Genomic DNA, 25,902 nt, shown 5'->3' with positions numbered 1-25,902 from the left:
TACTTAACCTGAAGTTGAAAATAAGAGTGTGGGAGCCTAAAAACCAATTCAGGGCTAAATGAAAATGGCAACATCATTCAACAACTGTAAAAGCCTACAGTTTTACCACTGTTGCAATGCAGTGTGGAAGTTTCCCCAGACTGGAAGAGACCAAAGTATAGTTATCCCCTTACTCTTGCCTTACTTATATTTACCCAGACGTTTCTGATCTCAGATGAATCACCTCAGGATGACAACAGCATAAGACAACTGATAACATTGATCATTTACTATCTGGAATTTCCTTTAAAAACCAAGGGGTGCCAAACCTTGATGGAATGCCTTCTAATATGGACTATAGACAACCCTGGCTAACTTTAGGAATTCCCTCCTCTTTTGATATGCTTTGTAATGACCTTTGGAGATCTACATATTTTTTTAATATCACAAAATTAGCTGTATAGTTTCGGGAGGACGTTTGAAATTTCTTCACGTGCATATTTGAGCTCTGAGGTCACCATTCATCCATGTGACTCCCTCTAGTGAGTCCTTCACGTCCTCTTTCTCTTCGCTTGATATATCCAATCCATCTCCAAGTCCCATGTATTTCACCTCCCCACTCAGTTACCTTTCCTCTATATCTACTGCCTGACTTCAAAGGCCTGTATCTGCTGTCACTCACAAAAACTAAAGGACTCCTTTATCTCGTCTCTTACCTGGTCTCTGGCCTCCAGTGTCTCCTCTTTCCAACCCATCTGTGATGTTGCCCTCCAGAATACTGCAAACCTACCCACGGTACTTTTCACCTTAAGATCTATCTATGCCTCCTGGTAGCTGCATAAAGTCCAGATTCCTTAGCTTCACACAGCATATCAAGTTTTCGTGACCTGGCTCTTGTCCATCTCTCCAGCCTCTTCTCCCTCTGCCTTAACCCCCTGAAAACTCCACTAAGAAAAACAAAATATCCAGGGCTCCCCAAACATAAACTATTTCCTACCTCCCTATCTACACAAAACTGATCCCCACATCACTCCACATTCATCATAAAGCTAGTTCTGAGCGTTCCCAAGCCTTCCCTAACATTTCCAGACAGAATTAACATTCTCATCTCCATCCCTGTAATCAGCTCCCCCTGGTAAAGTGCCCTCTCTCAGTGGCATTACCCTTAGCTCCAGGCCAAAGACAGAAATTTGGGCTTCATCCCATACCACACATCCAAGCCACAAAATCTAGTTTATTTCAGTCCTAAATAGCTCTAATGCTGCCTTTAGTACAGACCCTTATCCCTTTTGTTTGGATTTCTGGTCTCCCTAACTCAAGTCTTATCTGATGATATCACTTCCCTGCTCACGATCCTGACAGTGCCATATCACCTCCTCCACATGGCCCAGTCTTCATTTCTCACCCCCCACTATCAACCTGTCACCAAGGCCTCTCAATTTCCCTCCAAATATCACTTGATTTTGAGTTTCTCTGCATCCATAGCCATTCCCTAGCTGAGGCCACCAAGGAAACATGAGTGCCTGGATTTGACTATGTGCCTCTGTTCTCACCCCCATTCTCATACCACCAGGACAAAGCTCTCACTCCTTACTGTGGCCCACTGGCTGCTCAGCAGCCTGCCTCTCACCACCTGCCTCCCTACTTTCTATACACTTTAGCCTGGCCCTTCACACAAGCCACTCTCCCACCTAGAACCTTCTTACTCATATTTCTCTCCCTGATCAGCTCCTATGCATCCTTCAGGTCTCAGCCTCAATGGGTGCCCTAAAATATATTCCCATAAAACTGTACACTCCTCCCACTGGGAGTGGGAAATGCTTCCTCCCCAATCCTAATGTTTCCTTCTGGAGGGGAGCTCAGGTAGTGTAACTCCCGGCTTCTCGCCACACATTTAGTCTCCCTGTCTCCAAAGAGATAGGTTATCTGACTGGTAAATTGTGAGACTATCTGGGCATAAGTAGTCCTTAAACCTTCCACTTCTTGAGAGTTAGCTGCCCTTAGAGAGCAATTCTACTGTCCCTCTGAGGCAGCAAGTCTGCCTAGTTCAGGAAGTCCAGTTAGCAGGGCCATTTGGCTCCCACACTGAAGAGTAATAGGTGATACATTGGCCTCTGTCTTTACACTTGTTTTTCAACCTGGAAAAGAAAGATGCTTTTTATTTTGACCTCTTCTGAGATCAAGAACACTAATAACAATACTTACCATATTATAGCATAATGTCATTAGATTATAAGCTTCCTGAGAGCAGGAATCAGGTCATTTTCTCATCCTCATATTCCCTGTACAGTGCCTGGCACATAGCAAATGAGCAATCTGTCATGCCCTGGCCCCAGCAACCTGTCTGGTCTCATCTCCATACACTTCTCTCTGACCCCATATTTTAAATTCCACAATACTAAACCAGCTTTGTTTTTGTTTCTGTTTGGTTTGGTTTGGTTGTTTAGAAATAGGCGATACTTCTCACTTCTTCATACATGCTATTCCTTAGGTCTAGATCACATTTGAGATCCCATATATTCCAACTCCTTCAAAAGTCAGCCCAGGGAGCCACCTCCTCCATGAAGCCTTCCCTGCCTCCTCCAGGCACACACTGTTTTGTTTATATGCACATTCTAAAGCACACCTGCATTTTCAGTCTGATGTTTTGTGTGACTTACTAAATTATCATTTGTCATACATTTATATATTATATAAAGCATAACAAGAAATACCCTTTATATGCAACACAGTATACACACTCCTGTAACAAGTATTTATGTGTGCTTACTCTATACTAGCCTAGAAATATAGCAGTAAACAAGATATAAATCCTTGCCTTTAAGCAACTTATACTATGGAATTTTAAATTGGGTACAGGAAGATTTCTTAAGCTCTCCAGATAGGAAAAATAAAAACAAGCAAAAACAAATAAAACTCAAAACGCAAAAGGAAAAAAATCCACGGGCCTTACATTTTCCCCTGACATTTAGTGCTAGAAGGCAATGAAAACAATGTTGATTTAGTTCTAAGGGGAAAACAAATGTAATATATCCAAGCAAAATTATGTCTATGTACCCATCATTTTTACTGGCACAGACACCTGGAATGATGTTCACCAATGTCAACCCTAGTTATGCCTGGGTGGCCACTTTGGGGTCTTGTGTTACTTTTATTTTAAAACTAGATTACCTGAATTCATATTGGTAAGGTACCATTTTCATAAAGATCCTAAAGTTACTACTCTTGATAAAAACAAAAGGAAAGGGGGACACCTGGGTGGCTCAGTAGGTTAATCATCTGACTCACAGTTACGGCTCAGGTCATGATCTCACTGATCTCTCAGTTGGTGGGTTCTAGCCTCACATTGGGTTCCTTGCTGGTAGCACAGAGCCAGCTTGGAATTCATTCTCTCTCTCTCTCTCTCTCTCTCTCTCTCTTTCTCCCTCCCTCCCCCTCCCTCCCCCACTGGCTCTCTTGGTCTAAAATAAATATACATTAAAAATTTTTTTAACACAACAAAAGGAAAGGAAGCATGGCAAGGTGCATCTCAGAGATCTAAGAATCAATCTACAAAAGGAAGAATGGTAAAATTTTAAAAAGTTTCACAATGTAAACCTAACCTTGCTAAATGAGTTGAATTCTGGTATTTTTTAGTATTTCTTAGTCTATTCCAATTCACTTTTCTTAAACTCATCTGGTTCCACAAAACTGAATTCAATGTCCAGTCAGGATTCTCTCTTAGCTTGAAAAATAGACATGAAACTTAATGATGGTACAGCTTTTCAACCAACTCTCTCTAAAGAATGCCTAATACTTAACAGGCACTTAAATAGCATTTCCTGATAAACAGCTGAATGTGTGACTGTTTCCCTGAGTAGAACTGAAATCAGCTTGAGAGCAAAGGTCATTTTCTTTGACATACCCTGGGGCCAGCACAGAGCCAGTTACTCAATAAAGGTTTGTTGCGTTGAACCAAGGCCTACTAGTTACTCAGACTAACACTTCACAAGTAGGACACAGATGAAACATTTCTCTTTGTTCTTGGTAACAAAATTACTCACATTAGGTTTTAATTGTAACAACTAATATTTGCTCACAAAAACATGATGTTCCCTCAAACAACTCACTTCATAGATGTGAGGTCTCCTTGGAGGAATTTAAACCCAAGCCTGCATGTGCCAAGAAAAGGAAGCACAACCAAAACGGGCCACTCTTGGCCCCTGAACGCCAATCCTCAAAACTTCTATTTTTCTTAAGGCAGAAGAATTTCAAAATTGTCAGATTACAATTACTTTTTAAATGAGTTCATTGTCTAATGGTGTCAGAAGAGCTGCGGTACAGTCTGTGTGACCTTATTACTACAGGCTAAGGATTTGTGGGGGAAAAAAATCTCTGGAGACTCTTCTCCCTCACGGAGTTGCAGGAAGAGAAAGTTCTTTGAGAAGAGTCCAAAAAACACAAGCTTCTTTCACAATGATCTATAACCAAAATCTTTACAGGAAAACAGTATCAACAAAACTTTAGTGTTGAACAAGTATCACTTTTTAAAAGAAAAGTTCTCTTACTTGAGAGACTTACCATGCCATTTCTTCGTGTTCACATTTGAAATTACTGTCTGTTTAAAATGAGAAGTTAAAAAACCGCCATGGCTGCCCATTCTATTGGACTAAAAAAGGTTTTTTCACAGCTGGCAAAATAATTTTTGAACCTAGCTAAGGAAACTGAACTTTTTGGTTTAATTTATTAAGATTCTTTAATTTGGTTGTGGAAGGGGCTCTCTTGAATACTACTGGTATTTTTGGGTTTTTTTTATGTGTATTTATTTATTTTTAGAGAGAGAGAGAGAGAGTGCGCAGAGAGGGACACAGAGAGGGAGACAGAGTCGCAAGCAGGCTCTGCAGCTGTCAGCACAGACCTGAGGCAGGCTCCAACTCATCAAGGCTCAGACTCACAAACCTGAGACCCTGACCGGAGCCAAAACCAAGAGTCCCGCACAACCAAGAGAAGCACCCAGGCACCCTACTACTGCTTTGCTTTCGTCTTCCTTTCTCCTTCTTATCCTCTGCCTTCACTTGCATTTACCCCCACGTTTATTTATTTTGAGAGAGCAAGCACAAGTGGGGTAATGGCAGAGAGAGAGAGAGAGAGAGAGAAAGAGAGAGAGAGAGNTGTCAGCACAGACCTGAGGCAGGCTCCAACTCATCAAGGCTCAGACTCACAAACCTGAGACCCTGACCGGAGCCAAAACCAAGAGTCCCGCACAACCAAGAGAAGCACCCAGGCACCCTACTACTGCTTTGCTTTCGTCTTCCTTTCTCCTTCTTATCCTCTGCCTTCACTTGCATTTACCCCCACGTTTATTTATTTTGAGAGAGCAAGCACAAGTGGGGTGATGGCAGAGAGAGAGAGAGAGAGAGAGAAAGAGCGAGAGAGTCCCAAGCAGGCTCCCTCTGTCAGTGTGGAGCCCCATTCAGGGCTGGACCCCAGGAACCTTGACATCATGACCTGAACCCAAATCAGACTTAACTGAGCCACCCAGGCGCCCCTTCACTTGCATTTTTTATTTCCACTATGAGTTCCATGAACATACATATAAGTTCACAAGCAAACAAGCTGTCTCTCCCACAGCACGGGGGAGATAGAGGTGGAAGCCAGCCTAGGTTGCCAACCTCCCAGCTCTATCTCTAGGAAGTGGAGTCTTGGTGTTTTTCCTTTTCATAAAGAGTTGTATGTGAGTATGTTTGTATTAATGTTTGATGTGCACAACTAACACAGGAAAGGCTTCTCCTCATAAATCAAGGTCTCTTTTAAGGTCAGGGCTCCCCTCTGGACATCCCCACCGCCCCAGTCCCTCTCCCTCCTCTAAGGGCCAACCTGTGCAACGTCTTCCAGTCTATTTCCACACAACTTTGAAACTTTCAGGTACATGAAAACTGTGAGAATCACAGCGTGACCTTCTCGGACAGCAAATGTGACTTTGTCCCTTCTTAACTCCAACCACCTCCCCTCCGGGTCCCACGGCTCCCACGTCTCCCCCGCGTCCCGGAACACCCTGTCCTCGCTCCCCGCACGCCGGGGTCCGGCTCTTCGCTCAGGCGGGGCGCTTGCTGGGGGCGAACCGGGCCGCCGGCCCCTCCGACGTCGCCTTACCCTCCGAGGACCTTGGCCCGGAGCAAGGAAGACTCGGCCTAGCAGCGCCATCTTGGACCTCCCGATTGGGACTGGAGGCCCAGGGGGCGCTGGCGGCCGACNAAACATGTTGTGGTCGCTTCCTCCCTTTGCTCCCCCCTGTCCTTGAAATGTGTTTGGCTACTTGCCCTTAATTGGTAAAGGAATGCATCTTGTAGATTTCAGTTTGTATCCAGTTACCAGGTATAAAATAAACCGCAAGAGGGGCTTGCGTAGAATTGTTCCTCTGGCCGGAGTTGTGTCTGTCTTTTGTGTGTGTCTTGTGTCATTTCGTCCGCAACACAGGGGCAGAGGTGGGGCCGGCACGGGTAGGAGCAGGGCTGGGCGGCGTTGATGGCCGATCCCCTGACGCCCCTCCTCCCCTGCTCTACTCCCTTTTTGGTGTGGCGTTGATTCTTGTCCTGACACCAAGGCTTTTCTTTCCAGGAAGCAAATTTGAATGCCGCGTGGTGTAGTTTTTAATATATTCTTTACTTCTTTGTCTCCCATGTATGGTAACATAAACGTGCAGTCTGATTAAGTGGGCTCATGTTATAAGGTCCTGAGGGTTGTTGTCGGAAACCAGTATAGCCAGGTTGCCTTGAGATTATTTTTTCTTTCCTTAGGGATGGGACCNCCCCCCCCCCCCCCCCCCCCCCACTTGCTCTGACCCCTCTATTTTGGGTCAAAGAGCGTCATCTTGGTTTAGAGGTTTGTATCCAAAACATTACATGAGTGACCGTCTTTTTTTTTTTAATTATGTTCTCAATGAGACTGGAGACAACCAGGGGAGCCAAGCAAGGTAGGATTAAGCAACTTCCCAGAATTAGGAGGATAATTTTTATGAGCGTTTTGAATACCCTGAAAGTTGAAAACCATCTTCCAAATAACTCCCTGGGGTTTTAACTGTTCCTGGTCTGGACGGGGACATGAGGAATTCTTTCTCCTCTGTGTTTTTTTTTTTCATTATTTGTCTGTAGGCAGCGGTTGCTTAGGTTAAAGTTTTTACAAACTTCTCTGTGAGAAGCAAGCAGGTAACTTAAGGCCAAGCGATTGTNACTGCGGTAGTCTAATTATGCAGGTTTAGCATGTAAACGGGAGTGCAGTAGCCCCACGACCTATCCTCTGCCGAAGCGGCAGAGCCATAATATTGGATTATACACGTAGGAGGTCGTTTATCATCTTTTTAATTGTCCATTTGTAAGGCACGCCACTTTTTTTGTTTTGTTTTGTTTTGTTTTGACTCTCCCTGTCCCCATAACTTGGACTCCCAAATGTTTCACTCTGGCAAATGTGAACAGGAAGAAAGATGGATGAATAGTTTCCAGCACCTATGACCCTGACCAAACTGAGGGAAGTACTATATAGGTTGTCTTTCCACATACCTAGTATAGTCCACCTGGGGCCCGCCATTAAATGCTGCGTTGACAATGTCCCAGGCCTCTCAAAGATGAGAGAAGTTAGACAACGTGTAGGGATCCGTCTTGAGGTGATCCAGAGTCCCCCACCATTGGGTTTTCCAGGCAGTTGAGTTATAAAATATTTTGGGGCACCTGGGTGGCTCAGTCGGTTAAGTGTCCGACTTCAGCCCAGGTCTCACAGTTTGTGAGTTCGAGCCCCGCATCGGGGTCTGTGCTGACAGCTCAGAGCCTGGAGCCTGATTCGAATTATGTGTCTTCCTCTGTCTCTGCCCCTTGCATACTCGCACTCTCTCTCTCTCAGAAATAAACATTAAAATAATAATAATAAATTATGTGGCCTTGGCATGTTAAGTTTTTAACAGAGATGATGATGAACTTTTTCCCCACCAGGCAAGACAGTTTTTCCCAATAATTGAGCTTTTGAGGAGCCAGACCCTGGTAGGAGTACTGGGGTATTTTGTTTTACTATACGGTCTGTGGGGATCTAATTTTCCAGTCTTTTATGGCCATTGTTTCCCCATGTTGGTACCGACAAAGTATGCTATCCACAAAAGGAAGGTGAGTGCTAACAAACCTCTCACCACATTTCCAGTGGCCTAGGCCAATCCTATGGCAAAGGGTAGAGAGCAACAGTCAGAGTAATAGTGAGAAACAGGGCGTAGCAGTGCCTCACATTAGGAAACATATGGAAAATAAGGACAGTCTTTTGTTTCACCAGACCTTTGATTCCTCAAGCTTCTGCCATGCATAGATCAGTCAGCTTCAGGAGTGACTAAAGCAGGGCCACCGTCTCCCAGAGCCTCTGGAGGTGCAGATCGCTTCCTCTGTATGGTCAGCTTGCAAGGCACTGATGGATCAGGAATGCACTCCCAGTTTCGAGATGCATGTTTCACTGCGCCGTAGTGAACCCAGGGACCCACTTCAGCTACCTTTACTGCAATGGCGTGGGCAAAATGACACTGAATGGGCCCCTCCAGAGGGGTTTTAGGGGTTGGACATTTCTACTCTTTAATCCATATTGCATCTCCTGGTTTAAAGGGGTGAGTGTCTGTGGTCAGATTCACAGGTAATCGCTCCCTGACCCAGTGGTGTAAGGTGGTTAGGGTAGACCCGAGGGCCGGTATCTGTTGCCTTAGGGTTAGATTGCCTATCCCATTTAGATGCTCCCCCCCCCCATGCCCTTGGTAATGGAGGGAAGGTGGCCATAAAGGATTTTATAAGGGGAGATCCCCATTAGTTTCTTTAGCCTCACCTGTAGCTGCATCCTGCCTCCCTGAAGGTCTCTTATCTCTCCCTGCCCAATGTTAACCTTTTCCCTATTTATTTTTCCCCTGGAATAGGGCCTGTAAGTGCTGTTAAGGAACAGGGACGATGACCATTCTGGCTTCTTCAAGCTAATGAGGGACAGTGTAGGCCGTTAGAGTCTACCCAAGAGTCGGTCCAGTGGCCCACAGTGTGGTTTTACAGGAAGGCTGGCAGGCATGAGACGGCATGAACGTTAGCAGCCACAAAGAGAAAAACACAAAGTAAAGATTATACTAACCAACAAGATGGTGTCTTAAGATAATGTCTACAGTTTCCAAACCTGTCAAATAATCTAGGAGAGACCCTGACATTGTAAACAACATATGTCAGGGAATCTCTTATAACCCAGGTGATGGAGGAACAGTAGGAAGTAATGGTGACTCTATTTGCAAGAGTTTGGCCCTGACTTAATTAAAAAAAATTAAAGCATCTAATGCTTGTGAGGTGTTAGAATTTTGCTGAGTATAAGCAGACAGTCTGCTTTATTTTGAGGTGTAAAACTTTTCCAAGAGCCAGGAGTTCTGCTAGAGAAAAGGGTCAAGGCAGCCATTTGCCATTATTAATTTGCAAATTTTTAGGTAAGCCAAACCTGGGTATTATTTTATAAGGCAGAACTTGTATTACTTCTTGTGCCTTTTCTGTTTTGTAGGAGAAGGTCTTTACTCAGTAAAAATATCAATCCATATTAACAGATGTTGGAATTCCTTTGACCTTGGCATATGAGTAAAACCTGTTAGTCTTTCCTGGATAATCTCCAGTTCCTTGATTGCCAGGGAGAGCAAGTGTGTGGCTGAAAGGATTGTTTTTAAGACATACTTCACAGCCTGATACTACTTGCAAAACTATCCTTCACAAATTTTTTGCAGTAAACATCCTTTGGGCCATTTGATAAGTTTTGTCCCTCCCTAAATGAAAGGCCTGATGCTGTGTTTTAATGGTCTTTTAGTTCTGTGAGCTTGGTAATAGTAATTGCCCTGCTCTGTTTCTAACCATTCCAAGGGCTGGAGACTTGGTCTAGGAGTCAGACCGCAGTTTATTTTTCTGGGAGAGTAGGTAGGATTGAGTCTCCTTTAATAATTGATATAGCAGGAAAACTATTTTCTTGAACCCTGGTATCAACAGCCTATAATATCCAGTAATTTTCAAAAATTCACATAATTGTTTATCTGTCCTGGAGTTAGTAGCATCATAGTCTCTAATTTAGTTATAATGTTCCTTTCTAGCAAGAGAGTAAAGCTCTCTGGTATTATCAAGAAAGAATGAGAAAAAAATTAGTTTTTCCCATATGTATCCCAAGGGCTGAGAGAAAAATTTAGTTATAAGTTTTCTGGAGATGCTTCTAATCAGGCTGCATTTGGATGGTTGGCCTGGAGTGGAAAGGAGGAAAGAAAAAGCAGCTCTGATGTTAAGAAGGAAATCAACCAGTTTTCCTTCTATATTTAGAATTATCAGAGACTCTGGTTTCTGATAGTCAGTTGGTTTAGGGGAGCCATCGTGAAGAGCCCTCCAGACCCTGGTTAGTCCCTTCCAGGGACATTTGTTACCTGAGTCCTCACAGATAGAGGTGCCCAAAGGCATGCAGATTTCCAAGGATTTCCAAGGGGTATGGCCAATGGAGTTTTCATTCTGGTTGTCCCCTCTGAGGGCGTTCTCACTTTAGTGCTCTGAACGGCTACATAAATGACACTTGGTGCCAGGACCTCAGAATGTCTGTTCTGACATAGTATGTAAGGCCACAGCTAAGGCCTCAGATTTTTTTTTAAGTCTCCTTTCCTGTTGTTGTTGTTGTTGTTGTTTTTTGTTTGTTTATTCTTATTCTCCTCTTGCTCTTGGTTGTAATATATCAATTGTTAGGTCATAAGAGGGTCCCTTCCAGACCAACAGCAAATTTTTGCAGTTTTTCCCAAACATCTGAGGCCAAGTGAATGACAAATTTGTCTTTTAGATTTCTCTCAGCCTCAGTGGTGTTAGGGGAGATAGCCATATATTTAATGAGAGTCTCCCTTATTTTTTCCAGAAAGACCACCAGGGTTTTATTTTGTGTCTGCAAGATAGTGGCTAATTTACCAGAATTTAAAGGTTTAACCTTAGACCTCCTAACAATATATACAATTTTTTAAAGATTTTTTTAATAGACTTTTTACAACTTTTCTTTGCTTTTAGATTTTGACCTAAGCCTTTCTTTTCCCCAACCAGTCTTATTTAAAATAAAACTACTCTTTTTTTATTTAAATATATCTACTCTTTTACATGTAGAGTTGTTTTTTTAATTGTTATTAGTTTTAACTACATTTAGCAGAATTTTAAAGCTTAGAAACTTTAGTCTCCAGTGAAAACTAAGTAGTAACCCATTGTGAACTGTTACATTAGAGTTTTTTTTCTCAATGTTTATTTTGGGGAGACAGAGTACAGAAAAGGGTGGGGCAGAGAGAGAGAGGGAGACACAGAATCTGAAGCAGGCTCCAGGGTTTGGCCTGTCACCACAGAGCCCAACGTGGGGCTCGAACCTACGGGAGCATGGGATCATGACCAGGGCTAAGTCAGACACTTAACCAACTGAGCCACCCAGCGCAGCCCAACATTAGAATTTCTTAGATGCAAACTTACAAATCAAATAAGCACAAACACGTTTTTAACAGACCCAAATATCCTTGGTTTTTTTGCAACAAGTCAAAAGCACACACCTAATATCTAGTAATTAGTGCATTAGCCTCTTATCTCATTAGATATCCAGTGAATTGAAACCCAATTTATCATGCAAGCAAAAACTTACAAGGTAAGTTATCCAGCTAGCTAACACTTTGGGCAACTAGAGCTAATGCCACAGAGGAAACTCAGAGAAAACATGCTGCTATGGACTGAATATTCATAGTTTGAAAGCCTCACCCTCAAGGTGATGGTATTAGGAGGTGGGGCCTTTGGGATAGATGAGGGCACTTATAAAGGAGGCCCCAGAGAGCTAGCTCATCCCTTACAACACATGAAGGTGAAGGTGCAATGAGAAGTCAGCAGGCTGCAACCCAGAAGGGGGCTCTCGCCAGAACCTGACATTCTGGCATCAGACTTTCTGCTTCTGAGCTGTGAGCAGTAAATTTCTGCTGATTATGAGCCACACAGTCTATGGTATTTTGTTAGAGCAGCCTGAAGACTAACACACGTGTCTCAGGGAAATCTCCCCTAGAAGTGAGGGAGCTGGGGTATTTATACACCACTCCTTTTTCACCGGCTGAGGGCTGCTGGGGTTAGACATTGATTCTCCAGCCCTTTTGTCCTATGGGCTTGGCATCAGGGCTTCATAGAAAGACCTCAAGAAAATAAATGCAGACATGGCAGTTGGTGATAGATGGTGCCTTGAAGTGATAAGGCCCCAGAGTCTACCAGTGTGATGCCCCACACTCAACATTAGTCAGAAGAGAATAGCTATAAAACACACTTAGGCAGGCTAGGCACGTGCACTCAGCTTAAGTGTTGGGGCACCAACCTTGGTATACCTTGGCAGAGGCTTGGACTTCAAGAGAATAAGACAGCTGTGGAAAATAGAACCACTGTGGTCTGAAAACCAGAGAGGTCTCCCCAAAGGCCTGTGTAAAACCTGGGGCCCTTCTCATGATCGTGAGAGGGAAGGAGAAAGCAGGCCCCAAAGACAAATAAAAGTAGGAATGAAAACACTTATTTTAATCACTAATGTTACAATATCTTACTTTTGCCAAATTTCACTGAAAAATAAATGGCCCTGGAGCCATGGAAGGGCTGTACACTTAAGGGCCCTGAGGTTTACCAGCTTTCGGTAAGGCCACCTCTATCCTTACTACACGTTTTCATAGAGCTCTGATTTTTCCTTTTGTAGCCGTTACTACAATTGCAGTTACATCTCTCTTTTATACAGTAGGGTGTGGGGGGGTGGTTTTTTTTTTAACACCATCCTTCTATCCCCCACATCTAGCAAATGCTTGGTACATAGTGAGGCTTCAGCACACATTTGTTGAATGAATAAGCACTGAGACTTTGCCATCTTCTGAAGGCAGTACCGTAAATATAATTTAGACAACTTGTAGCACTTATAGGCACTACTAAGGAATAGACTCGGGGCATGGAAAAGAGAGGCCACTCCAAACGCACTGAGTTATTTCACTTAGATAGGTTTGACTTCAGGGTTTGACTTCAATGCCTGAGGATATATTACTACTAAAGGCTAGTATTTTTCCTAACTCTTTTGTGTTCAGATTGTGCTCAGTACCCTACACATGTACTAGTCCTCATGAGCATTTGTGAGGTTTATACTGTTATTATCCCTCTTTGGAAACTGAGGCACAGAACAATTAGGCAAACTGCCCAACTATTAACTAACAGTGATGGAGCCTGAGCCCAACCCAGGCTGGCTCTGGGGTTCATGTCTCAGCCATTACATTGTCACTGTGCTAGTGGGGTATAGAGGTGGGAGGCAGACTGCTGGGGCTCAAGCAGAGCTATATGGCTCACTAGACATGTCAAGTTTGGCCAATCCAGAACTTATTCTGTTTCATTTCCTTATCTGCGAAGTGCAGATATTAAGAGTGGTAGCCTCCAAAGGTTTTACTCAGGTATAAATAGTATATTTAAAGCTTGCAACAGGGTATGATACATAAGAACAGTAAACGCTCACTTAGAGACTAAGGAGTAGGTAACCCAGACTTAAGGGAAACCCCTGAAGTCACTATATGTGGGGTTTTTTTCATCATGGAACCACAGGTTTATCAAGTTCAACAAGATTATTACCCGGAAGATAAACTACTCCAGGGAAGAAGAAAAAAAGGGAAAAATCTACAAAATGCCTTGTTCATGCATTGTCTAGAAATTACAATCAGTGCTGTTTCATATTTTTGTTAGGGAGTTCAACAGACACCTTACATGAGGTGTACAAAATAAGTAAACAAACTTGCATTTGGATGAAATCAAGGCTCAAAGCATCTGACCCTGGGGAAGAAGGTGAAGGGGGTGATTAGTTTCAATCAAGTTGACAATTTAAGTGGTGTTAAGTTCTCAACCCTCCTGGGAGCTTTAGTGGTGGAATGGGAAACCAGCCCCTTTATGCAAAGGCAGGGAGAGACTGGAGAAACAGACAGCCCACTCCACGTTGGTAGGTGGCAATTTTAATAATAACAAAGGGAACTTACAAAAGAGGCTTGTCTTGGGCGGCAGCAGATGAATGGGTCCCTGCACTCGGTCTCCAAATCTTAAAAGATTATAAAGAGGCCTGAAGGGGGAGCAGGCATGTATACTGTGCAGGCGTTTTCAATATCACATCACCATCTCAAGGCTGTGTCCTTGGAGCAGCCTTTGGGAGCAGGAAAGGCACGTGAAACCCATATTGCAAGGCCAGGAGTGGAGGTGACGTGCCTTTAAAGTGTCCTGGTCCATCTCATGGGTCAATTGATGATCACATCTTTTTTGATCGCATTCCCTAACAACTGGGAATACAAATTAAAATAAAAGACAATTTCCCCAGTTGAAAATAAAGGGAATGACTCCCCCCTTTTTTAGAGCATTTACTTTAGAAAACTCATCATTGTAAATTCTTTTTCTTGGTCTCTGAAATGTATGTAAATCCTTTTTAAAAGGTTAAATAAAGCTCTGCCACCTGTACAATCCTTCTCAAGGAGCAGGGGGCCATCTCTTTGAAATGTAAGCATCAAGAAAGGCCCCATTTCCTAGTTCAACCTGTAAAACTATCTCCTGTCATAAAGATAGGAGTTTGTCAGGGCTCCTGGGTGGCTCAGTTAAGCGCCTGGCTTCGGCCCAGGTCATTATCTCGCACTTTTTGGGTTGGAGCCCTGGGGCGGACTCTGCTGACAGCTCAGAGCCCAGAGCCTGCTTCAGATTCTGTGTCTGCCTCTCTCTCTCTGCCCTTCCCCGGCTCATGCTCTCTCTCAAAAATAAATGAACATTAAAAAAAAGACATGAGTTTGTCTTCTGGATAAAGGCAATTAGTTAACACAATGGTCACTCCAATTGCCAAGTGAATCTAGGATGAACTATGTGTGACAAATGATGGTGTCAAGTCCTCTTACTCAAAGACTAACCATTGTTTATCTGGAGAACATGTATGGAATGGGTTTTATCTGCTTGCCTATATAAAAAAAGGTGGAGTTTCTCCCAGTGATCTTTTGAAGAGATTGTCTGGGATTCTAGTTTATGCTTATTCAATAATAAAACAGTTTTCTTTCTCTTCTGTATTTGTGGAGAGGCTTTCTGGTATGCCACAAGATTCTGTTTTAACTGTGTCTCCCCAATAGCAATGAACTTCAAACTGTGGCAAACCCCTTAGTGCCCAGCTCTAAAATCACATAGTTACACAAGCCTCAGTCCTCATTGCCAGGGTAATAAAGAAAATAATAAAATAAAAACATGTCTTCCAGAAAAACCCAGAGAGTTGTTTAGCACTGTCTCAGAGAGGGCCTGAGAAATCCTTTGATTTCTGTTTCACTACTGAAGAATAGGAGGAAAGCCCCCCTGAAAGGGGAATTCTTGGGTACTTGAGGTGGGAGGTGCTGGCCATGGGATCAGTAACATCCTTAAAGGTACAAGTCGGAGTCTGAGAAAAAGGAACAACAATTGAAAATGTTCCCACCTCCAGTTTTCAATTTAACGTTCACTCCTGGCTACACAGTATGGGGATAGCTCAACAGTACTGTCAACTGAAAAGAAAAGCCAACCTCAAAGTACGTTAGTAAATGCTTCATTCGTCATCTTACTGAGGATGATAGCGCAGGAGACAGACAGTATTTCACATTGCTCTGAAAGAACTGCTCTGAAGCATGTCAGTTTCCAGGGCTTTGTATATTAAAAGGCTAAAGGGTAGTGGTATCTGCAAGTAGCTCTCCAAGGTCTGCCCGTCACAAATCATAATTCACTCAGTTGTAAAAATTAGTGTTTATTAATTTCCACATAGACATGTGGAAGATCCTTAGGCCATCTTAATACATTCATTATGTTTCTATCGTATCTGATAAGAAATATTGCCTGCGTGCCTTCACTTATCTGGTTTACTGGTTCTTCTTGGTTTTGGTTTCTTCTGGAGGTCACTTGAAAGGGTCACAGGAGGCTGACATCATTCACCTGCTGCAGTGTTTGTGCACAGGGGCGCTCAGAGGACTTGGTCCAGGCTGCTGGGATCTAAAGAGACTACACTGAGAAGCACGAGACCTGCTTATCTTGTTCTTGTCCTGAGCCCACTACAGACTGACTTTTGGCTACTGGGCACGTAAACTTTTATAAGCTTTACTTTCCTCATCATAAAACTGGGGTGTTGGTGTAAATTATCTCTAAAATCACTTCTAGTTTTAGTAGTTCTAAAAATCTGTGATTTTACCAAAAAAATTAGATTTGGCAGAGTTATTATAGGCCATCTGGTGAGGAACTAAGAAGGTCATTGTGAAATGCTATTAAGATTTTTTAAAAACCTGATAGATAATATTCTTTCTTCAGAATAATAGCTCTGATGTTTCTCTGGTGCTTGAATACCTCATCTAATTTTACACATTTTAGATGAATATCAAACTTCATATTTTCAAAGTGCTTCGCAATCCTAATTAGCTTCTTGAATGACCTCTGAAAGGGAGGTTTACCCATGATCCCATACAAAGGCTTATTTGTTCTTGTGCTATAAAAGCAAGTCTTGCATTTTGCAATTTGGGGGTCTTACGTTCTTTTATTTTCCAATTAAAAAAGTAAATTATATGGGTGGCCTGGTGGCTCAGTAGGTAAAGCATCTGACTTTGGCTCAGGTCATGGTCTTGCAGTCTGTGAATTGGAGCCCTGCATCAGGTTCTGTGCTGACAGCTCAGAGCCTGGAGCCTACTGCCTCTCTCTCTCTCTCTCTCTCTCTCTCTCTTTCTCTCTCTCTCTCCTTCTTCCCCACTCATGCTCTGTGTCTCTCTCCCCCTCAAAAATAAATAAACATTAATACATAAATAATAGTTAAACAGCCAATTTGATTCAAGTAATCCACTGATACTTTGGGTAACTCTACTAATAATTCACTGATTACTTGATCTATACTGTACACTCCCATATAAATATAAAACAATTAAGACACATAGAAGTCAAATGTTATATTCTAGTAAAATATAAGATAGAATTATTACCATAAAATAATTCTAGCAAAATGAAATTAGGATCGAGCTATAAAAATAGAACCCACTTGTTCCTTACTATCAGATAATCTTCAGAATAAAAAAGATACACATTGAGTCAACATTGGTTCTCCACGTGCTTCTCATTTCCCCAAACTGCACCTGCTTTCACAGTTCAACATAAGTATTGGAAACAGGTGTAAAAGAGTTTCATTGAGTAGTTAAATTTAATAAACAGTTACATCAGGTATTCATCACTATGGTAAATATGAGATATAAAAAAGTGATTTAGACAGTAGGGACCCAAAATGATTTTGATGCAACCCTTACCCTTAAGGGACTAGAAAAGAAGGAAAGGAAACCAACATTTGTTTGATACCCATGATGTATAGTATAGTATCTCATTTAATGCTAACAACAAGTTTGCAAAGTAAATATAATTTAAGCCCACTTATATATGTAAGGGGAGACTGAGCTATCTTTATTGTTACCTGTTGTGATCCTGAGACAATGAAATCCTATCTCTACTAAACCTATTAGCTTAACATCAGTTAGAAATTGATGGTCAAGTTAATGAAATTTGGGGGGATGACAGGATAGTCATTTTATTTATCTTTCTTTCCCCAAGTTTTTATTTAAATTCCAGTTAGCTAACATACAGCATAATATTAGTTTCAGGTGTAGAATTCAGTGATTCATCACTTCCATACATCACCCAGTGCTCATCACAGCAAATGCCCTCCTTAATGCCCATCACTTATTTAACCCATCCCCCTCCCCCTTGCCTCTGCTAACCATCAGTTTGCTCTCTAAGAGTTAAGAGTCTGTTTCTTGATTTACCTCTATTTTTCCTTCTATGTTCGTTTATCTTGTTTCTTAAATTCCATACATGAGTGAAATTATATGGTATTTGCCTCTTGGACTTATTTAGCTTAGCATAATACACTCTAGCTCCATCCATATCATTGCAAATGGCAAGATTTCATTCTTGCTATGGATGAGTAATATTACATTGTGTATATATACCACATCTTGCTTATCATTCATCAGTCAATGGACATTCGGGCTCTTTCCATAATTTGGCTATTGTTAATAATGCTGCTATAAACATCGAGTGCATGTGCCCCTTCAAATCAGTTTTTTGTATTCTGTGGGTAAATACCTAGTAGTACAACTGCTAGGTTTTAGGGTAGTTCTATTTTTAACCTTTTGAGGAAACTCCATACTATTTTCTCAAGTGTCTGCACTAGTTTGCATTCTCACCAAAAGTGTAAGAGGGTCCCCCTTTCTCCAATCCTCACCAATAGCTATTATTTCCTCTGTTGTTCATTGTAGCCATTCTGACAGGTGTGAAGTGGTACCTCATCATAGTTTTGATTTGTATTTCCCTGATGATGAGTGATGTCGAGCATCTTTTCGTGTGTCTGTTGCCATCTGTATGTCTTCTTTGGAAAAATTTCTATTCATTCTTCTGCCTTAACTTAAGGCAGAATTCTAACTTAATTATTTGATTTTTGGGTGTTGAGTTTGATAAATTCTTTATATATTTTGGATACTAACCCTATACCAGATATGTCATTTGCAAATATCATCTGCAATTCCATAGGTTGCCTTTTAGTTTTGTTGATTGTTTCCTCTGCTGTGCAGAAGTTTTTATTTTGATGAAGTCCCAACAGTTTTTTTTAAAAATATTTTTATTTTATTTCTAGGAGAGAGAGAGACAGTGTGAGCAGGGGAGGGTCAGAGAGAGAGGGAGACACAGACTCCGAAATAGGCTCCAGGCTCTGAGCTGGCAGTCAGCACAGAGCCCGATGCGGGGCCCGAACCCACGAACCACCAGATCATGACCTAAGTGAAAGTCAGACGCTCAACCGACTAAGCCACCCAGGTGCCCCCCAGCAGTTTATTTTTGCTTCTGTTTCCCTTGCCTCCGGAGACATATCTAGTAAGAAGTTGCTGCAGCTGAGGTCAAAGAGATTGCTGCCTGTGTTCTCTTCTAGGATTTTAATGGCTTCCTGTGTCACACTTAGGTCTCTCATCCATTTTGAATTTAGTTTTGAATATGGTGTAAGAACGTGGTCCAGTTTCATTCTTTGGCATGTTGCTGTCCAGTTCTCCCAACACCATTTTTTGAAGAGACATTTTTCATTGGGTATTCTTTTCTGCTTTATTGAAGATTAATTGTCCATATAGTTGTGGGTTCATTTCTAGGTTTTCTATTCTGTTACATTGATCTATGTGCAAGATGATCTTTTAAATGTTTTTAAGAGGGGCACCTGGGTGGCTCAGTTGGTTAAGCGTCCGACTTTGGCTCAGGTCATGATCTCATGGTTCATGAGTTTGAGCCCCGTGTCAGGCTCTGTGTTGACAGCTCAGACCCTGGAGCCTACTTTGCATTGTGTCTGCCTCTCCCCCACTCTCTCTCTCTCTCTCAAAAATAAATAAACATAAAACATGAAAAAATTGAAAAAAATGTTTTTAAGATAAGGTAAAAGAACCAAAGAAAGAATTTGAAAATATATAGGAGAAGGAGGTAATTGATAATGCCAAGCCTTGGGAGAAATGAAAGGAGACAGGTTTAAATTGAGCACAAATGAGGAACTGATCTCCAACTGAAGGGTCAAATCATACCTGGAAACCAGAGATAAATAGGTAAGGATGAAGTGTAAGTATAGACTTTAAAAGAAAAGAAGTTTAGGAGTGCCTGGGTAGCTGAATTGGTTGTGTCCAACTTTCACTCAGGACATGATCTCGCAATTCAAGAATTCAAGTCTCACATCAGGTTCTGACAGCTCAGTGCCTGGAGCCTGTTTCAGATTCTGTGTGTGTGTCTCTCTCTCTGCTCCTCCCCTGCTCATACTCTGTCTCTCTCCCTCAAAAACAAATAAAACATTAAAAAAAAAAAAAGAAAGAAAAGAAAAAAGAAGTTTTTCAGGGCACCTGGGTGGCTCAGTCTGTTGAGTGTCCAACTTCGGCTCATGTCATAACCTCCTGAGTTCGAGCTCTGAGTCAGGCTTTGCACTGACAGCATGGAGCCTGCTTGGGATTCTGTGTCTCTCTCTCTTTCTCAAAATAAATAAACATTAAAAAAAAACACCTCTGTTCTCTGAAATCCTGAACAACTGTTCTATACCTTTGCCTCAGATCTCCTCAGATCTGGCCATCTCCTGTCCTCCTTCAAAAAATAGTGTTTCATATCTTATGGAAGAAATTTCTGTAAATTTCCTGTATAAATAAAGGATTTATTTATAATTTATGTTGAAGTCTGCTTTTATCCCCATCATAAGACAAACTCTTTTTCTTTTTTTTAATGTTTATTTATTTTTGAGACAGAGAGAGACAGATCATGAGTGGGGGAGGAGAGAAAGAGAAGGAGACACAGAATCTGAAGCAGGCTTCAGACTCCGAGCTGTCAGCACGGATGTCACTATTGTGACATCACAACATGAGCCAAAATCAAAAGTCAGACACTAAACTGACTGACCACCCAGGTGCCTCAAGAATGGATTCTTTTTAAAAGCAAGAGGTGGGACTAATGAGTCATGCTCTATAGTTCAATTGATACTAGAACTTATGAAATTTCATTGGTTTCACATTTTCAAAGGTAGGCAGATTTAATCCAGAAGCTTCAGTATAGAAGGTGGTTGTATAATTGGCTCATGGTTGGGGTTTGTTAGGGCTCTCAGACCAGTGAGCCACAGAGACTCTGAGAATAAAAGTAGTGTGGAGAGCTTCTCCCAGGACTGAAGGCAGAGCTGTGAGTAGAAGTAGTTCAAGCTACGATTCTGGGAACCAGTCTTACCAGGATACGATGGAGGGTAGGAGACTGATCACCTGGGTAAAGTGGAGGGATCAAGTGCCAAGAGACCCAAATGAAGCTAAAAGCAGGTGTAATGGGGTGAGCATAAAAGAAACCTAAAAGTCCAGGCCGCTTATTAGAAAGTAGGATAAAGATGGGGAAGGGTCAGGTAATGAAAATATCTAAAGGGTGGCCACTGAAGAGGTGGTGAGTGGGGAGTAGAGGTGAAAGTCCTAGGGTTTGAGAAAGTCAAAGAAATGGGAGCCTAGTGGGTAGAAAGAGTTTTCCAACTTGTGTCTTACAGTTACTTAAAAATACTGGCAGGAGTTGGGATGAAGCAGAAAATTCTCATGTAGGTGACAGTGTCCTCAATGAATATGGACAAGTGACATGGGCATACCTGCACTAGGTAACAGTTACAGTATTTATAGAGAGTGGATATTCACACAAAATGATTCTGACCTAGGAGAGATTTTGCAAGGCAGGAAAGAGTAATACACTAAAATGGAAAGTGAAGGGTAGGTTAGGTGGAAATAGTAATCCTCTTGGCCAATAAGTATGGTGGATATCCTACTGGTCAGTGAATATGGGAGAGGCTTCAGAACAATTATCCAGAACCAGCTGAGAAAAACTGATCAGGGTGAGAGCCATGTTTCATTTAAGGCAAGACACAGAGGAAAGTTTTCAAGACATAGAGGAAAGATCTAGCTGTGTTTCCTTACAGCAGAAGAGGAGGTGAGAGTAGATGCCAGCAAGCTACATGAAGCAGGGGGCATGGAATAGTAAGCAGACCAATCTGCTACCAATTTAAACTCTATCTGCTTGTCCCCCTTTAGGAGTGCCTGACTGGCTCAGTTGGTTGAGTGCCTGACTTCGGCTCAGGTCAATGATCTCACAGTTCATGAGCTTGAGCCCTGTGTAGGGCTCTGTGCTGAGAGCTCAGAGCCTGGAGCCTGCTTCAGATTTTGTCTCTCCCTCTTTCTCTGTCCCTCCCCCAAGCATGCTCTGTCTCTGTCAAAAGTAAATAAATATTAAAAAGTTTTTTTCTTGGGGTGCCTGGGTGGCTCAGTCGGCTAAGCATCTGACTTCGGCTCAGGTCATGATCTCACGGTTTGTGGGTTCAAGCCCTGCATCGGGCTCTGTGCTGACAGCTAGCTCAGAGCCTGGAGCCTGTTTCAGATTCTGTGTCTCCCTCTCTCTCTGACCTTCCACTGTTCACACTGCCTCTCTCTCTCTCTCTCTCTCTCTCTCTCAGAAATAAATAAGACATTAAAAAAATTTAAAAAAAATTTTCTTAAGTTCTGGGGGAACCTGGGTGGCTCTGTCAGTTGAGTGTTGGACTCTCAATTTCAGCTCAGGTCATGATCTCAGGATCATGGGATGGAGCCCCAAGTAGGGCTTGGTGCTGGGGATGGAGTTTGCCAAGGATTCTCTCTCTGCCCCACCAAAATAAAAAAATAAATGAATTAAAAATTGAAAAAAAGTTAAAAAAAGATTTAAAAAAGTAAATTTTTCTCAGCTCTGATGATCAGTCTTGTGCAGTTGCCAGGCAACAGATGAACTTCCCTTTATCACTTTAACACTGCTCCATCTCCCCTCCTGGCAATCTGAAAATAAATAGGGCTAAGTTATAGTGTAACCCAGCTGTGGAAGGACTTAGTCTGATAAGGGAAGATGTGACTTTACAGTAAAGCAGCTGTAAGGCCATTCAACGTGTATCAGCGGCAGCAAGGAGAGTACCTTTGGGACTGTATCCTGAGGATGTGAACAAGGGACAAATGGAAAATACATTTGGATAAGGGAGAGTTTATTGATTTGGGAGCCCTTGCCAGGAAGAGAGGGATGACAGCCCTGGTGAAGACCCTGGGAAATATGACAATCATACTTCCATGATGGCTCTTAGAGGCTTGAAGAGAGTGGTAGCCCACGTTGAGAGTAGAAATAAAATTGTCATGGCAGATGCTGGAAGCAGGGAGCAAAATGCTCAGAAAAGTGGCATCCTAGAGTGGTTATACCATGTAAAGCTAGAAGCTCCACCACATGGCAAAGTGCTGATTCAGATGCTCCATTTATGAAAGGGACTAAGAATTCTCTGGTGAGAGGGGTACCATCATCACTGGTGGGCCCTCCTCGCTCCAAATGATGATGAAAGATGCTGTTACTGAAATAGGTTCAAAAATAACAACAAAGATAACAGAATCCTGAACGAATAGAGAACAGGTAGCAACGTAACCATCAGAAGGGTACAACCACTTACTGAGTGGCAAGATTGGAGTGGCAGCCAGAGGCCTTGACCTTCAGAGAGCTCTGAAGATGACTGATAGAACATGGCACCCTAGGGGAAAAGACAGAAGGTAGCCAATAAAAGCATACTCAATGAAAACAAAAAATCAAGGATGGATTAACACAAGGCTGAGAGCAGCAGCCTCAACATAAAGTTTCAGTTTCTTCCCCCGAAGAAACTTGAGCCAGTTTGTCACTTCAGAACCCAGTGGCTGAAGGAGAGGCAGGAAGGCCAAGAGGGAGGACCCTGCAACACCATAGTGAGAATATACGGTGATGCCTTTTCCTGCACCCATCCCCCCAGCAATTCTCCAAAGAGACCTGTGGCCATTCTCTTGGGAAACCATACACTGAAGAAAAGAGAATGCCCAGACGTTTTGAAGATTGTTGGACACGATTATTATTGATACCTAGAAACCCTGATTATTATTATGGGCCCCAATTAGGGTAGAGGTATACAGGAGCCAGATAATGAATGGAGTTTTGCCCAGATCCACTGAGCACATGGGCCAACGTGGCGGTCACCTCCCCAGTCCTAAATGTATAACTGAAAAGGACATACTCGGTAGTTAGTCTAACACCCACATCGGTTCTTGGCCTATGGGATGAGTTATGAAAGTGTGAAAGGCCACAGGGAGCTTCTGAAATTGCACAGCCAATATATTAAATAAAAACAACATAGGAGAAGGGTAGAGATTAATGCCACTTTTGGTTCCCATCATATCCATTTAATTTATCGTTCGTGTCCCTGCAAAGGCCCAACAGTTCCCGGAGAACAAATAGGAGGCTGCTGCAATCGAACCAAGTCATAACCCCAACTGGAGCCGCTGAGCCACACGTAGTATCTCTACAAGAGCAGAGGAACATGCCCTCAGGGGACTGGCTTGAGGTGACTGATATGATGAATGTGTTCTTTCCCAACCTTATCAGAAAGTAAGATCAGAAAGTGTTTGCACTCACTTAGAAAAAATAATAGAAAATATTTATGATCTTCTCCCAAGACTATGTTGTCTCTTCTACCCTCTGTCATAATATAGTCCTAAGAGCCTTGAAATGTTTGGACATCTCACAAAACACAGTGCTGGTCTACTGCATTGATGACATTATGCTAATCAAGTTACATTGATAAAAATTGGAAGCCTTGGTGAAACAAGTTTACTCCAGAAAAATAAGAAGAAAAACCTTACAAATTGTTAGGGGTCCACCAAATCAGTAAAGAATTATGGGGTCCAGAGCACAATTTTTGTGTCCTATTTAAGAAATATTTGCTGTAGGGCGCTGGGGTGGCTCACTTTGTTAAATGTCTGTGTTCGGCTCACAGCTCGTGAGTTCAAGTCCTGCGTTGGGCTCTATTCTAACAGCTCAGAGCCCGGAGCCTGCTTCTGACTCTGTGTCTCCCTCTCTCTCTCTGTGTTCCTCCTCTACTTGCTATCTCTTTCTCTCTCTCTAAAGTAAATAAAAAATTCAAAAAATTAAACAAGAAATATTTGCCTATTTCTCAGTCATGTTTTTTTATAATATATTTATTATCTTACTTTCATATTTAGACTTATGATCCATCTGGAATTGATTTTTTTGTATGTGGTAAGGCAAGTGGTAAGCATTCATTTCTTCTGTAGTCTTAATAAATATCCCCAAGTTCTTTTATTGAACTCCTCCCTCCAAAAAAACAACTTTCTCCATTGCTCTATAGTATCACCTTTGAAAAGTCAAATTACCTTACATCTGTGCATCTTTCTTAGGTCTCTCTCTCTCGACCATTTGCCTATTTTCTATCTTTGTGCCCATAGAATACTGATTTAATAACTATAAAACTTTTAATCGATCTTAGTATCTGGTAGTGAAAGTACTCCAGTTTTTTTTTTTTAATTACCTTGGATATTCTCTGCCTCTGAATTTCCATATATATTTTAGAATCTGCTTATCAATTTCCTTTCAAATAATCTTCTGGAACATTACCGAAGTTGTTTTGAACCTATACATAATTTTAGGAGAAATGACATCTTAATCCATATATATGGATATATCTGCATTTATTTAGGATTTATTTCCATTTCTGTCAATTTTTTGCAGCCAGTAATGTTTTGAGCCACATGTTTTTATAGATTTATTACTAGGTATTTGATGACTTTGGGTGCTATTATGATTGTCTATTTTATGTGTCATTTTCTATTTATTTTCTGGAATACAAATAAATTTTTCATATGGTCATTGTATCCAGTGACTTTATTAAATTCACTTATTAATTTAAATTGCTGATAGATTCTTTTAGATGTTGACTGTACACAGTCTTATGTCTTATGAATGACTGTAATTTCTTTCTTTATGATCTATATGCCTTTTCTTTTTCTCCTTTATTGCATTGGCTAAGGTATCTAATACTATGTTGAAAATAAGTGGTAATAGCAAATATGTCCTTGTATCACTCCTTATGTCAGAGGGAAACATTCAATAATTTATCTTTTTCAATTTTTTTTTTCCCCCCTGAGAGAGAAAGAGAGACAGAATCCAACACAGGCTTCAGGCTCTGAGCTAGCTGTCAGCACAGAGCCCGATGCGGGGCTCAAACCCACAAACAGTGAGATCATGACCCGAGCTGAAGCTGGACGCTTAACCAACTGAGCCACCCAGGAGCCCCAATAATTTAAGTATAACGTAAGCTGTAGTTTTTCATAGATGCCCTTTATCAGATCAAGGATGTTCCCTCTATTTCTATTTTTCTGAGAGTCATTTATCATGAGCGGATGTTGGATTTTATCAAACTCTTTTTTCTGCAACTACCGAGATGATCATATGATTTTTCTTTTTTTCCTGTTATTCTGATGAGTTACACTGGAGTTTCCATGCCGTTCCC

The 25,902-nt window shown here is 41.9% G+C and overlaps 1 protein-coding gene across 2 annotated transcripts in view; it reads right to left on the bottom strand.

Moving 5' to 3' along the window:
• Positions 1–6,206, bottom strand: part of DECR1 (2,4-dienoyl-CoA reductase 1) — a 48,223-nt gene extending 42,017 nt beyond the window's left edge. For both annotated transcript variants that reach the window (XM_077771252.1, XM_077771253.1), the window contains exon 1: positions 6,112–6,206. In XM_077771252.1, coding sequence (XP_077627378.1) covers positions 6,112–6,162 — 51 coding nt within the window. In that variant the 5' untranslated portion in view covers positions 6,163–6,206. The remainder of the gene's footprint in view (positions 1–6,111) is intronic.
• Positions 6,207–25,902: the final 19,696 nt, after the last annotated feature.

This window comes from Crocuta crocuta, unplaced genomic scaffold, assembly GCF_008692635.1.
Source record: "Crocuta crocuta isolate KB4526 unplaced genomic scaffold, BGI_CrCroc_1.0 scaffold235, whole genome shotgun sequence".
NCBI lineage: Eukaryota > Metazoa > Chordata > Mammalia > Carnivora > Hyaenidae > Crocuta > Crocuta crocuta.
Note: the sequence above shows the minus strand (reverse complement) of the source record. Positions and strands in the feature narration are given on the sequence as shown.